Here is a 16,037-nt window from a genome sequence, read left to right as displayed (position 1 = left end):
AGAACATTGTTCGTGTACAAAGACGAGTTTGTTAGCACAAGACCTAGCTCACTTTTTTTTTTTTTTTTTGCGTAATTATAAATCAGTACAAATGAAATGCAGAACCATGAACATGTGGGGATACAGAGAAAAGGAAAAACTAAAAGTTACATTTATAAAACGTAAAGCTTTTTTTATTGGAGGGTTGTTGTTTTTTTTTTTTTTTGAATTGATGACAATAATTGTAAATCATAAGAAAATACTTTGCAGTTAGGTATTTGAATTTATGGTAGGCCTGTCTTGCTTTGTGAATATGATACCATCATACAAAAACTTTATATATCTAGCTTTTTATTTTCAGAGACATCCGAGTGAAAAAGAACCTTACTGACAGAAATATTACACAACTGATGAAATGCAAGATGGAAGCTGAAATTTAAAACCACAATTTAGTCTTCGTGAGCTTAATGTAGTTCTGTTTTGATACATTTAAACCATATAGTTCAATAATATCTTAAGAATAAAGTCTCCACTATTGTTTACTAAGTCTGAAACAAAAAAACAATGCCCTTATTAAACCAATAAGGGAAGAAAAATGATTTACAGGCTGATAATATTGGTTGTTCCATATGATATGAGGAGAAAAATTGTGTTTAAAGATCAGCTTCCATGACATAACATGGAAAGTTTCATAGGTAGTCTCGTACATTTAAAGTCACAAGAAAGCAAAAATTTTAAATTTCCACATCTTTTAAAAATCAAATTAGGAATCCAAAACCAGACTGAATTCCCCTTTAAACATTTTTTTCCAACCAGTTTTTTAAAAACCTGGTTCAAGGTAAAAAGTCTAAAACATGCAAACCTTCCTTTGAGTACGGTTGAGTTCTATATTTCCTGCTGGTGTGTTGCCCTTTATTTTTCCATATAAATTTAAAATTAAGTGTCAATAAATTTACAGGCGACCGAATCAACATAAAGGGATATAGAAGGATAAACAAAGTGTGAAATTCCTTCAGCTTTAGATAACAGCGTTCTGCCATATATTGTAAGTTCTCTTTAAGCTAAAGATCTTTTTGGCAGAATCTAATTTAGGGGAATTCAGAGAATTCTTTTTTTCTGTTCTAAGGAAGTTAAGTGTTATTGCACTTCCATTGCAAGAATAACATGCATGCCAGCATCTTTATTAAAGTGTATTAGAGTGAATCTCTCTCATAAATCTTATGTTAACAATAGCTTACAGTAATTTTAAGCATGAATCCCCCCCCCCCCCCCCCCCCCCACACACACACACACATTTTAGCCAAGAATTACTGCTGACACTTATGTATTTGTGTTTTACAAATTACAGGAGGATCTGGTGGCCGCAGGGAAAACCCTATTTGGCAAGCAAAACTTTTCCTCCTCCCAGGGCCAGATAATGGTTTTCTGCCCCCCACAATAGAACTTGAGAAACTGGCTAAACATGGATTAGGTAAATGTGAGATTGAAGCAGATAAGAATTGAGTGTTATTTACTTGTCTAACCTTATCTAACCTTCTTGCAAAGAAGGCTATGGAATGAGCTGCTTTGAATTTTGTTAGCTTGAGCCTGTATGGTCCGATTTTTTGTAATGTCTCTATATTGGGAAACATTTGACTGTTAATACATTTAACATTTGTTTTAAAGAAATATTGTAGAGCAGTTTACTCTTTGATGCATTTCCAAAACAGTTTCCATGTAGCCATTTTAATAGTTACACCTATGCAACACTTTCTCATGTCAAGGCATCACTTTGAAAGTGTCCAGAAATACCTCCCAATGAATCCTTTTGCATTAGCTATCTGAAGTTAGTCAGTGGTGGTTATGGTTAGTGTGAGGATCTGGGTGGTGCATTCAGACGCTAAGGCAAGCTACACCATATATTGTATGTTAATGTTCTTTCACATATGGTCAAATGTGTGATGGCCTTGTGAGTGAGACCAGGCTCTTTCTTCTGCAATTTTCTTAGGAGTGTATGGGTTTGTTTAGATTCAAAGCTGTAAACTTTGTAGAAACACAAATGATCTTAGGTTAACTGTCATACAGGTGTACTTTTGGGGTTTGGCAACACTACGATTATGTCTGAAAATGAGTCCTGAATGCTAGGAGTCCTGAAAGATCTTGCAGCAACTAATGAATGTTACTTTGCCACTAGGAACTGATTATACTGATGTTTACTTTTCCATTTTTAGGAAAACCTGTGCATGAGTCAACGGAGGCCGGATGCACAAACTCAAAGATTGTGTTAAACTGGAGTTTATCTGAATTAAACAACTTTGTTTGCCAAAGCTACCCTCGTATCAGTTTAAATTTGGTAGGCTTTGAATTGGCAAGGACAGGCAAAGGACGCAAGATCCAGAAATTGCAAGTTAGTTCTGTGAAGGAACTAAAAGCTGTTGTTGGCAAAAGCAGGCTTTACATCGTGCCACGAGCCAATGTTTTGCAGGTACGGAATTATACACAGGGATTTATATCATACTATCATATAAATGTGTTCTCTGTAATGTCTATGCCTATAACTGAAGTTACCCTCTGCTCAGGTAACATCACCACCCTCTGCCATGTCCCAGAATTCATTCCCACCACTCGCAGCTCCAGCAGTAGATGAGACTTCAGAAGTGGTTTCAGATCAGGTCCATATTAAAATGATTGCACATCTAATGATTTTATGTCCACTATACACTTTTTAGTGATGAGTGACAAATACAAATAAAAACCCTTTTGTTATTTTTTTTTTTAAATGTACAGTATTAAGATGTATCTATTTATTCTGTGTGATGTCTGAGCAGTTACATTCCCTAGGATAAGTTTTTTCTACAGATGGATATTTTCAGTTTCAATTCAGTTGAATTGGCCTTTCATTAACCTTAATATAAATATGTTTTTGCACAGTGCACATTTAATGTTAGGTGACAGTTCAAGTAACTTCTTTACTGTGCAGTGACTAACAAATTCTTTGTCATTATATATTTTTTGTCTTCTCTTAGGTAATGACACCATCCGCAGCCATTCCCCAGAACTCACAACAACCATCCAGCACTACAGCACTTGATGAAATCTCCTTCAGCTCTGAGACTACAGAATCTGTAAATCTCCGTGTGAGTGAAGTTATTTTTGATGTTGTCAATGGTTGTAAATATGACTGATTTGTGACTCATAGTTGTACTTTATTTCCTTCAGGAGTGGCGAGCTGTACGTTCCCAGCAAGATGAAGAATATAATGCTTCTTTGTTGGCAGATATAGAAAAGGTAATTTGACTATTCACAGTTTGCTTGCCAAGGTTAAATTTTTGTTTAAAACAAAAAATGTGTATTACATATATGGTATTTCAGGACAGAAGGAGGCACAGCTATGAGGTTCTGGAAGAAAAGCGCAAAAAGGTTAGTGCTGCCACTAAATATTTTATTGTTTAATTTTTAGCGCAATTTTCCACCGGACAAAATTGTGATTGTTAACTCATGATTTCTGTTCTGTCTGTGCGCACCAATCTTGCACTTCTATCTACTCCTCAACCAGACCACCTAGAGACTTCGGGTTTTCGGCATTAAGGAAGGTCTAATCTTGGGAACCCAAAAAAAAAAAAAAAAAAAAAAAATCCAGGAAAATATTTACTATCTCTTAGTGTTGTGATCCCATGAGGTCAGAAAATTGCGCTAAAACACTCACCGAGGTTTTATTACTTGTTTATGTTTATATATATGTTTATATATATATATATATATATATATATATATCCTTTTTTTTTTTTTCTTTTTTTTTTTTTTTAGGCCATTGAGGAAAGACGCCAGCGAATGACAGCCCGTGTTGAACCTCTTGATGGAAAATATCTGAAAGCCAAATATCCAAATGGAGATGTGAATAAGAGGAAGTTCATCATGTCTGATCCAATTCAAGTAAGACGTTCATTGTGAAGGATTAAGGTGTTTTTTACATAGATGTTTTATTTAGTTATTTTTCCTCATTTCTGGATATCTTTATTTATTAATATTTGCCATCATGGGCTCTTTGTTTTTAGGTCTTGTTTGATTTTATTGGAACAGATGAAATGGCCAGTGAGGTGTTCAGAATCCAGGAAGCTACTACTTCAAATGCTATAGAAAGCACTTCTACTGGGTCAATTTCAGATCATGGAATCAAACCGTTCTCTACATTGTATGTCCTTTGGACATCCCCTTTTGATTATCTGGTAAGTTACTACGACAGTATCACTTGAACAATTTTTTATTTTTTTTTCATAATGATTTTGATTTGGCCATATGCATTACCTTTTATTGATCAGTTATCATTTTTTGGCCTGATTGTCCCTGTTAAGTTTTCTTAAGGCTTGTTAAGAATCCCTGCGTCCCAGTTTACCTACTTATACCATGCCCTAAAAGTATGTGCTCTTTTTGTGAAGAAAAAGTACATACTTTTGAGTGTGTGAGAAGACTAGGCAAGCTTTTGGGACATACTATCCAGTCATAAAACGGACACCATAAACTGGCCTGTCAATCATCTTTTCACAGTTAATATCCTCCACAATTTCATTTAATTTGCTACTAGCCTGAGAGAAAATATTTATGAGCCTTGCATGTAAAGACATTTACATTTATGCATTTGGCAGATGCTTTTATCCAAAGCGACTTACATTGCATTCAAGGTACACATTTTACATTTTGTCAGTTCTTGCTTTCCCTTGGAATCGAAGCCATGACCTTGGCATTGCTAGTGCCAACGCTCTACTGTTTGAGCTACAGGAAAGCCTGTAAAGACTCTAAAAACTCTTCTAGAATTCATGTGTAATAAAAGTTCACATTGTTAGTTAAGATGAAATCTAACATGAATAACATTAAATAAACATTTTTATCAGTTGAAATTTTTATTATAAGTGACTCAAACCCCCTCTCCATCGGTCTTGCATGTTTGAAACCTCGCTATGTGTCCATCCACCTATTTCTGTGCATTTTGCATGAAAACATGCACATAAACTAAGATGGAAACACATTTACCAAATAAAATCCAGTACATGACAGATTATAGCTCATCATGCCCAAATGTATAGTCAGTACAGTTGTGTTCAGTCTGCGATTACAGTCTACATTTAATGTCTGTGTGTTTCATTTCAGGAAAAACACTGTGACCCTGTAAATGTTGCCCAGCCTCCAGTGGATTCGCCCTTTGTTCAGTCTCCAGTGGCTCTATCCCCTGCCCAGTCTCCAGTGGCTCTATCCCCTGCCCAGTCTCCAGTGGCTCTATCCCCTGCCCAGTCTCCAGTGGCTCTATCCCCTGCCCAGTCAACAGTGGCTCTATCCCCTGCCCAGTCTCCAGTGGCTCTATCCCCTGCCCAGTCAACAGTGGCTCTATCCCCTGCCCAGTCTCCAGTGGCTCTATCCCCTGCCCAGTCTCCAGTCGCTCTATCCCCTGCCCAGTCTCCAGTCGCTCTATCCCCTGCCCAGTCTCCAGTCGCTCTGGCCTCTGCGGCTTTGTTCACAGCCCAGACTCCATTCATAAATTTTAATTTTGAAGACCAACCTACAGAGCCAATTGTCATTGATATTGATGAAGAGACACCACTTAGTTTTCCATCTCCCCAGCAATCAGACATTGTAGATCTATCCCCAATAGATCAAGGGAGGTCCGTGGCCCTAGATGAGTATGTTCCTATATATGCTTATTTACTTAGTTAAATACTTTTTATGCATTCGCAAATTAACAAACACTCACACACAAAGCCATCATCTCTTCATTTAAAAATAATGGGATGAGGTTGCTTTGTGACTGGAAGTCCCTGCATGTGTGAGCGGGGCTTTATGCAACTAGCAATATTCTAAAATATACCATAATGTTCAGCATTTGACTAAAAACAATCCAATCTTTGTCTCTTGCAGGGTTGACCTACAGACCATTCTAAAAAAACTGCAAAGCAAAATCAATGGAAACATCTGCCCAACAGCAAACCAAATAAATGTGTTCAGAGAAAACATACTACAGTGCAGCCTGCAAGCTATCAAGCGGCGACGATTCAACCCACAAGCAAAATTAGATGTAGTGTTTGTTGATGCTGAGGAAAATGGGGAAGGGGCAATAGATGAAGGCGGCCCTACTAGAGAATACTTGCGGTTGTTGATGCGGGCCATCCATCAATCAAATGTCTTTCAGGGCCATGAGAAAGACCGGAGTTTGGCTCTAGACACACAAGGTCAGTACTCCTGTTATAAAAGAAAGCTTTTGTGTCAGGTTATGTTTTAATGCTATTCAGCTATTTGGTATTCATGGAAAAAATGCTTTTTTTTTTCTCTCCCGCCACTACTGGTCAGATGATGCTTTTGGATTCCACCTTAACAGTCGAATAGTCTTTTTTATCTTTTGTGTTTGTATTTTTGAGGGTTCATAAACTGACAAATCAAATTTCCTAAGTTTCACATTGTACTATTAAAACATTCTGCTTGTTTCAGAAATATCTAACTTGGTAGTCCAGTAAAGGGTTTTATTCAAGGGTTCTATTGATTCCAGACTCGTAAAATGTCCGTTATAATGACAGTGCTACACTGTAGTCTCATGCTATTTACACCTTGTTTGCGCTATTAGTTATGATAAAATGATTTTGTGAGAACGCAGAAATCATGTTGCAAAGATGAGATCACTGGATTCACTTGATTAATGCTCAGTGCTCGTTCCTGCAACCTTTCAGGTGATGAGGGTAGATCTAAATATAATCCTATAATCTACAACTCACACTGTTAATCTATACAGCTGTTATAATAAAAATTTGTAAAAGTATTCAGTAGTTACACGTGTATGTAACTGTTTCATATGCAAAGATGTTTTTGTTGAAGCTGCCGCAAAATAAAAAAGGTAACTGACTTTTTATCTAACAATTCTGACTTTTTGCTCCCAATTGTGCAATTTCTGTTTTACTTTAGCTTTGGAGAATGGGTTGTATGCATCAGTGGGGAAGATGATTGCTATGTGTGTCGTCCATGGAGGAGTTGGCCCACATTTCTTCTCTGAAAGACTTTTTCAGCAGATCTGTGGCATGCCAACATCCTCTGCCTCAATGGATGAGGTTGGAGATCATACATTGAGGGAGCAACTAATCAAGGTACAGAGATGTTTGAGAATTTCAATAATTCATTAAAAATGATGCTATTATTAAAGATCATGTGTATTTGGAAAATATGTTGACATGCTTCAATGTTTAAAAAAAACATTATTTTTCATATGCAGTGCATTATTTTAGCTCCTCTACTATGCCCAGCCTCTCTCAAATGTGGCGTTTTCTACAAAGCCCCTCCTTCCATCTGCTCTGATTGGTCAGCTGACCCAGTGCATTGTGATTGACAAAATACCCTCAAGTGTGTGTCAGAAATATAATGCCCCTTACCATAATTGTGAGCTACAGCTTTCAAAGTACATATAAAAACAGTTAATGGGTACATGTTGCTCAGCTCTGCTTGAGCAGGCATCAGTGTCATACAGAACACAGGGCATCTAGAGCTGCTTTTCCACCATCAGGCTGAACGTTTCTCTTTGCTTAACAGTTTCATTCTTTTTTTCGCAACTGTTTTAGATACAGGAAGCAACAACTGTTCAGGAGGCAAATTGTGCCATTGCAGAAGCAGCAGACAGCTTAAGTATCATTGGTGCCTTGAGATCACACTTGACAGAAAGGAACTCTCTTGTCCAGTCAGCTGCAGAGTTCTTTGTGAATGGGAGACTGCGGGCTGCCTTGGACCAGTAAGTGATTTAAAGGGTTAGTCTGCCCAAATATTGAAATTCTGTTGTTAATTATTCACCCTCATGGGTTTCCACACCCCAGGGGCCTCATGTATCAATCTTGCGTACGCACAAAAACTTTGCGTACGCCAGCTTTCACACTCACGGTCGTATGTACTAACAGTGAAATTAACGCGAGAATGTGCGTTCCTCCACGCCAATTTCATGTCTAGTGTACGTACATTTCTCATTGTTTTTGTCCGTTGGCGACTCTTACAGGCAATGAAGTGAAGTTGCAAACATTACACAACGAATTGTTCTACAAGTCTATCGCACCACCAACCGAGGGAAGCATTGATTCATTTGCAATTTATAAAATAATTTACATATATTGTCACACGAGCCTTATGGGAATATTCTATCAATTATGCAATTAAGAAAGAACATATAAAAGCATATGCAAATTGATACAACCCTTAGTCTATAAATAAACTAAAATAAATTTCTAATATAATATTAATACAATTTTTTATATATATATATATATATATATATATATATATATATATATATATATATATATATTAATATATTTATAATAATATATTTATAATAATATATTTATAATAATATATTTATAATAATAATAATATATATTTATAATAATAATAAATATTTATTATAATAATAATAATTTATATAATAATTCAGCATTGACGGCATCAGCCAAACTCTCCCGCTCATATTTTTTCCTTTTTTTATTAATTCCAGAGGACAAAGTTCCAAATAAAATATTTTTTCTCGTTTCTACCTCCGATAGTAGCACCTACACACTTTCTGTAAAGTTTCGAATCTTGCCGCTTGCTTTAGCCATTTTCTTACTGCTTTCTTTTGCCAAAGTGGACTCATTACCATATTTAAATTGCCCTAATTAAGGGAGGAGACTGGGTGGGGCGTTGTGCTCGTGCATGTGCGCTCAATTTTACGTTAACTGGGATGTACAAAGAGAATATGTGTGGGATCCTTCGTACGCAGAGATTCATACATCTGATTTTTTTTGTGCGTACGCACATTTACAGCTTTGTCCGTACACAATGTTTTAGTATGAATTCCACGCAAGTCTTTGTACATGAGGCCCCAGGACTTTAGTTAGTAAATTAAGCCTTTACTTTTTGACAACATAACTAATCATCAGCTTGAAACTTCCATTGACTGCTTTGTTTGTTATGCAGGTTTTCAGAAGGGTTGCAAACTCTCGGTTTGCTGGAAGAGATGCAGAAATATCCTGCACTTTTTAATGACATGTTCGTCAATGAGCAGAGGCCCCTTCAAGCAAAGGACCTCTGCAGTCTTTTTTATGTGAACTTTTCCCCACAAGGCAGCAACAGAAGGGCAAAGGAAAACCAGACCATATGCTACTGGAGGGACTGGTTGATCGATGTTGAAGGTATGACATGTTTTTATGTAATGTTAAAGGTATGCCATGTAAAAAAAATAAATTCAACATGTTTAAAATTTCTACAGTATAATGAGTGAATACTTAAATCCATTTTCCAAATTGTATTTGTGCCTTGTCCTGAATCATTACAATTACAGTAAATATTTATATTCAGACTGTTTCATTATGAGCAGGACACATTTAAAGGAGCATTTAAATTAATAGCTAGAATGCTAACGCTACTTAATGTAGCTTTTAATTCTCTTGTAATGTGTCATTTGTATTTGTTTTATGCTATTGTTCCTCTATAAACAGTGATTAATAAAAACAGTGACTTGGATTTAAAGAAAACAAGTGTTTGAAGTGAAAAATTATCAGATTTTTGGTAAATCTAACCATTATGCAGAACAAATACTTAGGATTGTGTTTTTTTTTTTTTTTTTTTTTGTAATCAGACAATATATAGAAACCCTGCAGCTAGATGTAGTCATAATTAGACAGGCTGGCTAATTCTGTTTAGAACAAAATATCGCTGTCAAAGAACTGCATGTACCACACATTTTAGGTTAGTCTTTTGAGGTTTGTGATTTTTCTGTACATATATTTTACAGAGGGAGAGACTGATGGAGTCACTCTTGAAATGATAATGGAGTTTGCCACTGGAGCCTCCACAGTGCCACCTCTGGGTTTCCCCCACCGCCCGGAAATAGAGTTCCTCCATCAAGACAGGAAAATCTTTCCAGAAGCCAATACTTGCCTCATTATACTACGACTGCCGATACACACAGAATATGAACTGTTCAAGACCTACATGACAGAGGGGATCATGCAGAGCCCATATTTTGGTGTTGCATGAAATGTTAAAATGTTATTTTTTCCTCTTTTTAAGGAATAGTTCAGCAATAAAATAAAAATGTTGTCAATGATTTGACTTACAGAAGTCTCATGCTTCAAGCTTTAATATTAGCCTACCTTTTTACACTTAAGTAATTTTAGGTACAGTCACAACTGAGTACAGCTTTTATAAATTTAAATTTCCATTAAGAAGCACCTTGAAGTCAAATATGTTTGAGATGTGCATCTTTGCAAAATAAAATGCATTGTTCTGCATTATGCATGTTCGTGTTTATTGTGGAAAACTGTTACATTGCTCATTAACTGTTCAGGTTCTCTCACTTGTTCACCAGCTTTTCATCGAAAATATTTTTTTTTTTCAATGTTAGCATCTAAGTATCTATTAATTTTTCAACAGAGCATTCTTGAACTTTTACATATTAAAATATTACAAAATAACATTTATAACACTCTAATCTGCAACACTAGTTTACCAAAACATTATCAATTTCTGCACAACAAACCTGAAACTTAATCTTCAAATCTGTAATATGGTCAATACCATTGGAAACCGTTTCCATTTGCTGAGGAGTAAGGTTAATTTGAGTGTTCAAAAGTTACAGCTGGGATTTCTTAATTTTCAGCTGTGGGCAAAGACTCAATGCCATGTGAAGGTTGTTGCTAGGATCAAGCAGTTCAGAATCTTCAAGACTGTAGAATATGCTGTAGAATGATTGTAGCACGTGTAAATATACATCCCTCCACAAACGTTCTATCCTTTGGTTGGATGGATTCCCCAGTAATGTGACTAATGGATTGATGTTAAAGGGATAGTTCACCCAAAAATGAAAATTCTGTCATTTACTCACCCTCAAGTTGTTCCAAACCTGTATGAGTTTCTTTGTTCTGCTGAACACAAAGGAAGATATTTGGAAGAATGTTTGTAATCAACTGATCTCGGTCCCCATTGATTTCCATAGTATACTATGGAAGTCAATGTATTCTGTAGTCAATTATATATTTTCTGTATTCCATAGTATACTATGGAAGTCAATGGGGACCAAGATCTGTTTGGTTACAAACATTCTTCCAAACATCTTCCTTTGTGTTCAGTAGAACAAAGAAACTCATACAGGTTTGGAACAACTTGAGGGTGAGTAAATGATGACAGAATTTTCATTTTTGGGTGAACTATCCCTTTAAGGATTTTTTGGCAGTTAAACCTGTTGATCTAAAATTTTCATTCAAGCCATTAAACATTCAATCTTTTTTCATACATTACCAGTTTATTCATCTTTTTTTATTCATTTTGTCAATCCCATTCAAAATAGTTAGATCCTTCTCCATTTTTCCAAGGATTAATTGAATTTCTTTTTCATGCATTTTCAAGTCTTGTCTATTGATTCATATTCAATTTAAACCTTAAGATGTTTCACATTTTTCATACATTAAGAGTTCAACATTTAAATCTCATTCATACTAATTAGATGATTTTCTGTTTTTTTTTTCTACAAAAAAGGAACAACAGTAGAAAGGAACAATACAAATATTGTCAGCCAACAATACTACAAAAAAAAAGAAAGACGAAACATAACACAGCACCAACAGTGCTGTTAGCTACTGCCAATGTTTGGACTGGCACCCACAAATCTAGCACACCTGACATTAGCTCCATGCATCAGCTGCAGCTGCACCGACCATACCGCCTTATTTGAACAGAAAATATAACTTAAAGCTCTTTAAACTAAAAATGTCTTACAGTCAGTCCTGGATAATATATGCAGCCAATAAACTTTTGTCTCTGGGCTTGGAATTGGACTATACCTGAGTTTGCAAAATACTGATAATTGCAGTACAGCAAGCCTGATATTTTATCTTTAGATCAGAAAGGTGTTGGATTGCATTGTGTACAGATGTCTGTTGTTGCTGAGTGAGGATGAGTTGAGGTGGCTCTACATTAACAGCTGGGAACTCTTCCTCATCAAGTGTAGGCAGTGTTTGAATTCCATACTGCGCTAGGATGGCATCAATGTTTTGGTCGCTGTAGGGATTTTCCCCAAACACATTGTTGACAGCTGTGCTGTCTGTTGCAATGTTTTTGAGCATGCCCTCTGTCCAGAGTTGAGTTGGTGTGCGATTATTTTCTGTTCGCAACGGATGGAGGTTCCAGGCCTGTCTAAACTGCTCCAGTCTTTTTTGAATCTCAGGAAGATAAACAATATGCAGTGAAAGTCTGTGGACATCATCATCTGGGTTTAGAACCTCTGAATCCTCTAAGGAGTAGAACATAAGGTAAAACTGCTGCAACACATGCAAAAATACATCACGCCAAAGGCGTTCAATTCTCTGATTGTGAACTGATTGTCCGGTTATGAAACCTCTGTGTTCAAGTCCTTGAACTAGATGCATGAATAAAGCCACAAGGACATTTTCACCACCATGGTCAGATCTGACTCTTGATGGTAAGGCATAGAGGCATGTTGCTTTCAAAAACTGAGAAAGCACTGTTGTGGCACGATTGTCTGTGCTGCAGTTGAGGTAAGTAATCAGACGGGAGTATCCATCAATTGCACCATGAATCACAAAGCCCCATCTAGAAAGGTTGAAAAACAAATATTACTTGAAAATGAAGATACTATTGACAGTAGACTGCAAACAATATAGCTGTAAACTCCATTTTTTTAATTTGCTGAAGTTCTTTTCAAAATATTAAAAAGGTAATAATAACCTTATGAGACGCATGTTCCCATCAATGTGCCACAAACTATTGGGGTAAGGTACATGATAAACACGTCTTGCAACTGTCTGGCTCCATCTCCTTGCAGCAGCAGTAGGATTGACCCGTGTCAACATCTCACGCACCCTGGACCGTGTAACAAGCACACCCTGTGCGCGCAACAGGGCTCTTATCATCTGCAACAGATTTGTGAAAAGATCTAAATTGACATGATATTCACAAAACAATGGCACACAAATGTTAATTAAATACAGCCTAAAAATAAAGACCTCCAATTACCTCATTTCCAGAATTAGGGTATTGGCTCTGAAGTTGCCTCACACGTTGTTCTAGTTCACCATCATCTATTGCAGACAGCATACTTCTAACAGGTATACCCAGCAACTTTGATTTCTTGTACAGAAATGATGAGGAGCATCCCAGTATTTCAGCAGTTTTTGAAATTGTATGGCCTTGCTTCAGCAGAAATTCAATGTGTTCTCTGGTAACATCAATGGCTGGTCGGCCTCTTCTCCCTACAAAAAGAACAGGGTTTAATTGCAACGTTACTATGCATCAAGTTAAAATTAAGTTGTGACAAAAAAGGTTTTATAAAAAGATAAACCTCACATATTTCAGCCTTTAAATCATTTTTTATAAAAAGAATGAGTCAAAAAAAGATAAATGAATGATATTTACAATGCACATGATTAGCTTATTTTTTATTATTAATAGTAAGATTCGGTCCGATTTGCCTGTGGCGTCTGTCGTTACTATGCAAACATGCGCTGCTCTCCACAACGGACAAAGATTTCCACCACCGAAAAATGCTTGCTGTAGCTTTGCTACAAGATTTATTAACAAATAAGAGAAAAACACCTGTAATGATTGGTTGGTTCTTGTCATATGGTTTGTGGCATTCTGAAAAGTTGCGCCTGGAAAAAATGAGCGCGCTTGTCGCGCGCCTACATTTGAATGAACTTGAGCGCGCAAAAGACGCGATATGTGAACGGCCCCTTGGCGAGCTACCTCAAATCAGGCAACGAGCTACTGGTAGCTCGCGAGCGACGTGTTGGAGACCCCGCTAAATGTTTAAACGGCCGGATTTCCCCTTTAACATTAATGCAATGATAATGCAGTGATAAACAGACTCACCTGAACTAATGCGCCTGACAGAGAAACGTCTGTCTTCCCCAGCATGGAAATCTGCGTCTACTCGAGTTTTTAGTTGAGCCAAACTGCTTTTGAGTTCATTGTTTGTGTCTGGTGATAGCAAATGCTCAATTCTTCCGAGATTTCTTTCACACTGTTCAATAGAACGACGTTCTCTCTCTCCACAAATCCCCTGTGTGAGGGCTCGTTGAATTTCATGCCATTTTCTGGTGGTTTTTTCGATTACAGCCAACGCCATGACTGCTTTCTTCTTCTATTCACAGAAATAAGGAAATGAACCTCACTTCTTCTTTGATTAGGGCGGGGAGGGGAAATTACGTATTTATGGATATCTAAAATAGAGCAACGTCATGCACAATAATTTGCACTAGTCATAATGACGTTTGAGATATCTTTAACTTTAATTCTGCCTAGGCGAAACTGAATTACAGATATCTGCAATTGTCATTTAAGATGTGTGACGAGTTTAATGTCGTTTTCAATGACGTCATTGCAGATATCTGTAATTCAGTTTTGCCTAGTCAAAACTGAATTACAGATATCTCTATCTGTCGTTTCGACTAGTCACAATTACGTTACAGATATCTTGAATGACAATTCCAACTATCCAAAATGTAATTACGACTAGTCAGAAAGACATTGTTGATATCTACAATGTTAATTCCGGATAGTCAAAATTAGCTTTTAAATGTTAAAATGGCTTGCCATAGCGAAATTACGTTGTAGATATCTCAAACTGGAGTTAGGGATAATCATAATTTAATTGTAGATATCTGTAACTGGAGTTTTGACTAGTCAAAATGGCGTTGTAGATATCTCAAACTGGAGTACGGGATAGTCATAATTTAATTGTAGATATCTATTATCAAGTTATAGATATCTTGAAATTAATTTTGATTAGAGATATCTGAAATTTTAGATATCTGTAACTTTCATTCTGCCTAGTCAAAATGTAATTACAGATATCTTGAATTAGAGTTTTGACTAGGCCAAATGACGTTGCAGATATCTGTATGCAAATTAGGCCCGCATCACACTTTAGGCGGGAGCAGAGCGTGTTGTTCAAATCATCAAATCACATAGCACCTGTTAACTGTTAACTTTAATTAGCACTGATTAGCAGTCGGAGCAACCAGAGGGCGAAGGAGTTTTTAATCGTCTTTTTAATGCTGTTATACTGTTTCAAACTGAAAAAAATAAAAATAAAAATAAGAACTAATCTGAACTAAGAACTTTTTTTCTCATCCATCTAAGGAAGTTAATGTTGTTGCACTTTCATGGCAAGAATAGCATGCATGTCAGCATCTTTATTAAAGTGAATTAGTGTGAATCGCTTTCACGTATAAATCTTACGTCAACAATAACCTACGTAATTTTAAGCATGATCATAAACATAGCATTGCAACATTTTCTATTTTTTTTGTATATAAAATATTGTATATACATTTTTTTTTATTTGTATATAAAAAACATTTTCTGGCGATTACAGCCAACGCCATGACTGCTCCTTTCTTCGTCCATTCATAGAAATAAGGAAATTATCCCACTTCTTCTTTGATTATGGCGGGGAGGGGAAATTACTTCTTTCTGGATATCTAAAATAGAGCAACGTCATGCACAATAACTTGCACTAGTCATAATGATGTTTGAGATATCTTTAACTTTCATTCTGCCTAGTCAAAACTGAATTACAGATATCTGCAATTGTCATTTAAGATGTGTGACAAGTTGAATGTCGTTTTCAATGACGTCATTGCATATATCTGTAATTCAGTTTTGCCTAGTCACAATTACATTACAGATATCTCTATCTGTCGTTTCGACTAGTCACAATTACATTACAGATATCTCTATCTGTCGTTTCGACTAGTCACAATTACGTTACAGATATCTAGAATGACAATTCCAACTATCCAAAATGTAATTACGACTAGTCAGAAAGACATTGTTGATATCTACAATGTTAATTCCGGATAGTCAAACTTAGCTTTTAAATTTTAAAAGGGCTTGCCATAGGCTGCCAGTTGGCCAACAACGTGACTTCATAGTCTACCTGTACAACCCTGTACAACCCAACTTTCGGTTTAGTTTGCTTTCGTGTTCGCTAGCTATGCTGTTTATTTGTTTAAAAAGTATGGACGTCTAAACATAAGATCCATTCAGAACATCATGTAAGTTTTCAT

General features: G+C 36.4%; 1 protein-coding gene and 1 long non-coding RNA gene across 2 annotated transcripts in view; both read left to right on the top strand.

Moving 5' to 3' along the window:
• The first annotated feature begins 3,074 nt into the window (after nucleotides 1–3,074).
• LOC311299351 (G2/M phase-specific E3 ubiquitin-protein ligase-like) lies at nucleotides 3,075–10,240 on the top strand. Its single transcript, XM_084422868.1, has 11 exons — nucleotides 3,075–3,095; nucleotides 3,178–3,246; nucleotides 3,331–3,378; nucleotides 3,766–3,891; nucleotides 4,014–4,184; nucleotides 5,104–5,630; nucleotides 5,866–6,176; nucleotides 6,901–7,079; nucleotides 7,548–7,714; nucleotides 8,926–9,140; nucleotides 9,743–10,240. The coding sequence occupies exons 4-11, from the start codon at nucleotides 3,790–3,792 to the stop codon at nucleotides 9,985–9,987; spliced, it is 1,917 nt and encodes a 638-aa protein (XP_084278994.1). The 5' UTR covers nucleotides 3,075–3,095; nucleotides 3,178–3,246; nucleotides 3,331–3,378; nucleotides 3,766–3,789; the 3' UTR covers nucleotides 9,988–10,240.
• A 5,679-nt stretch (nucleotides 10,241–15,919) lies between these two features.
• The window catches only part of LOC311300373, a 51,293-nt gene continuing 51,175 nt past the window's right edge, over nucleotides 15,920–16,037 (top strand). Inside the window, exon 1 of the long non-coding RNA XR_014629276.1 lies at nucleotides 15,920–16,025. This is a non-coding gene — a long non-coding RNA (uncharacterized lncRNA). The remainder of the gene's footprint in view (nucleotides 16,026–16,037) is intronic.

The sequence above is a fragment of the Rutilus rutilus genome (genome assembly GCF_951802725.1).
Source record: "Rutilus rutilus genome assembly, chromosome: 11".
Lineage (NCBI taxonomy): Eukaryota > Metazoa > Chordata > Actinopteri > Cypriniformes > Leuciscidae > Rutilus > Rutilus rutilus.
The sequence above is the reverse complement of the archived record's forward strand: the minus strand, read 5'-3'. Positions and strand labels throughout refer to the sequence as shown.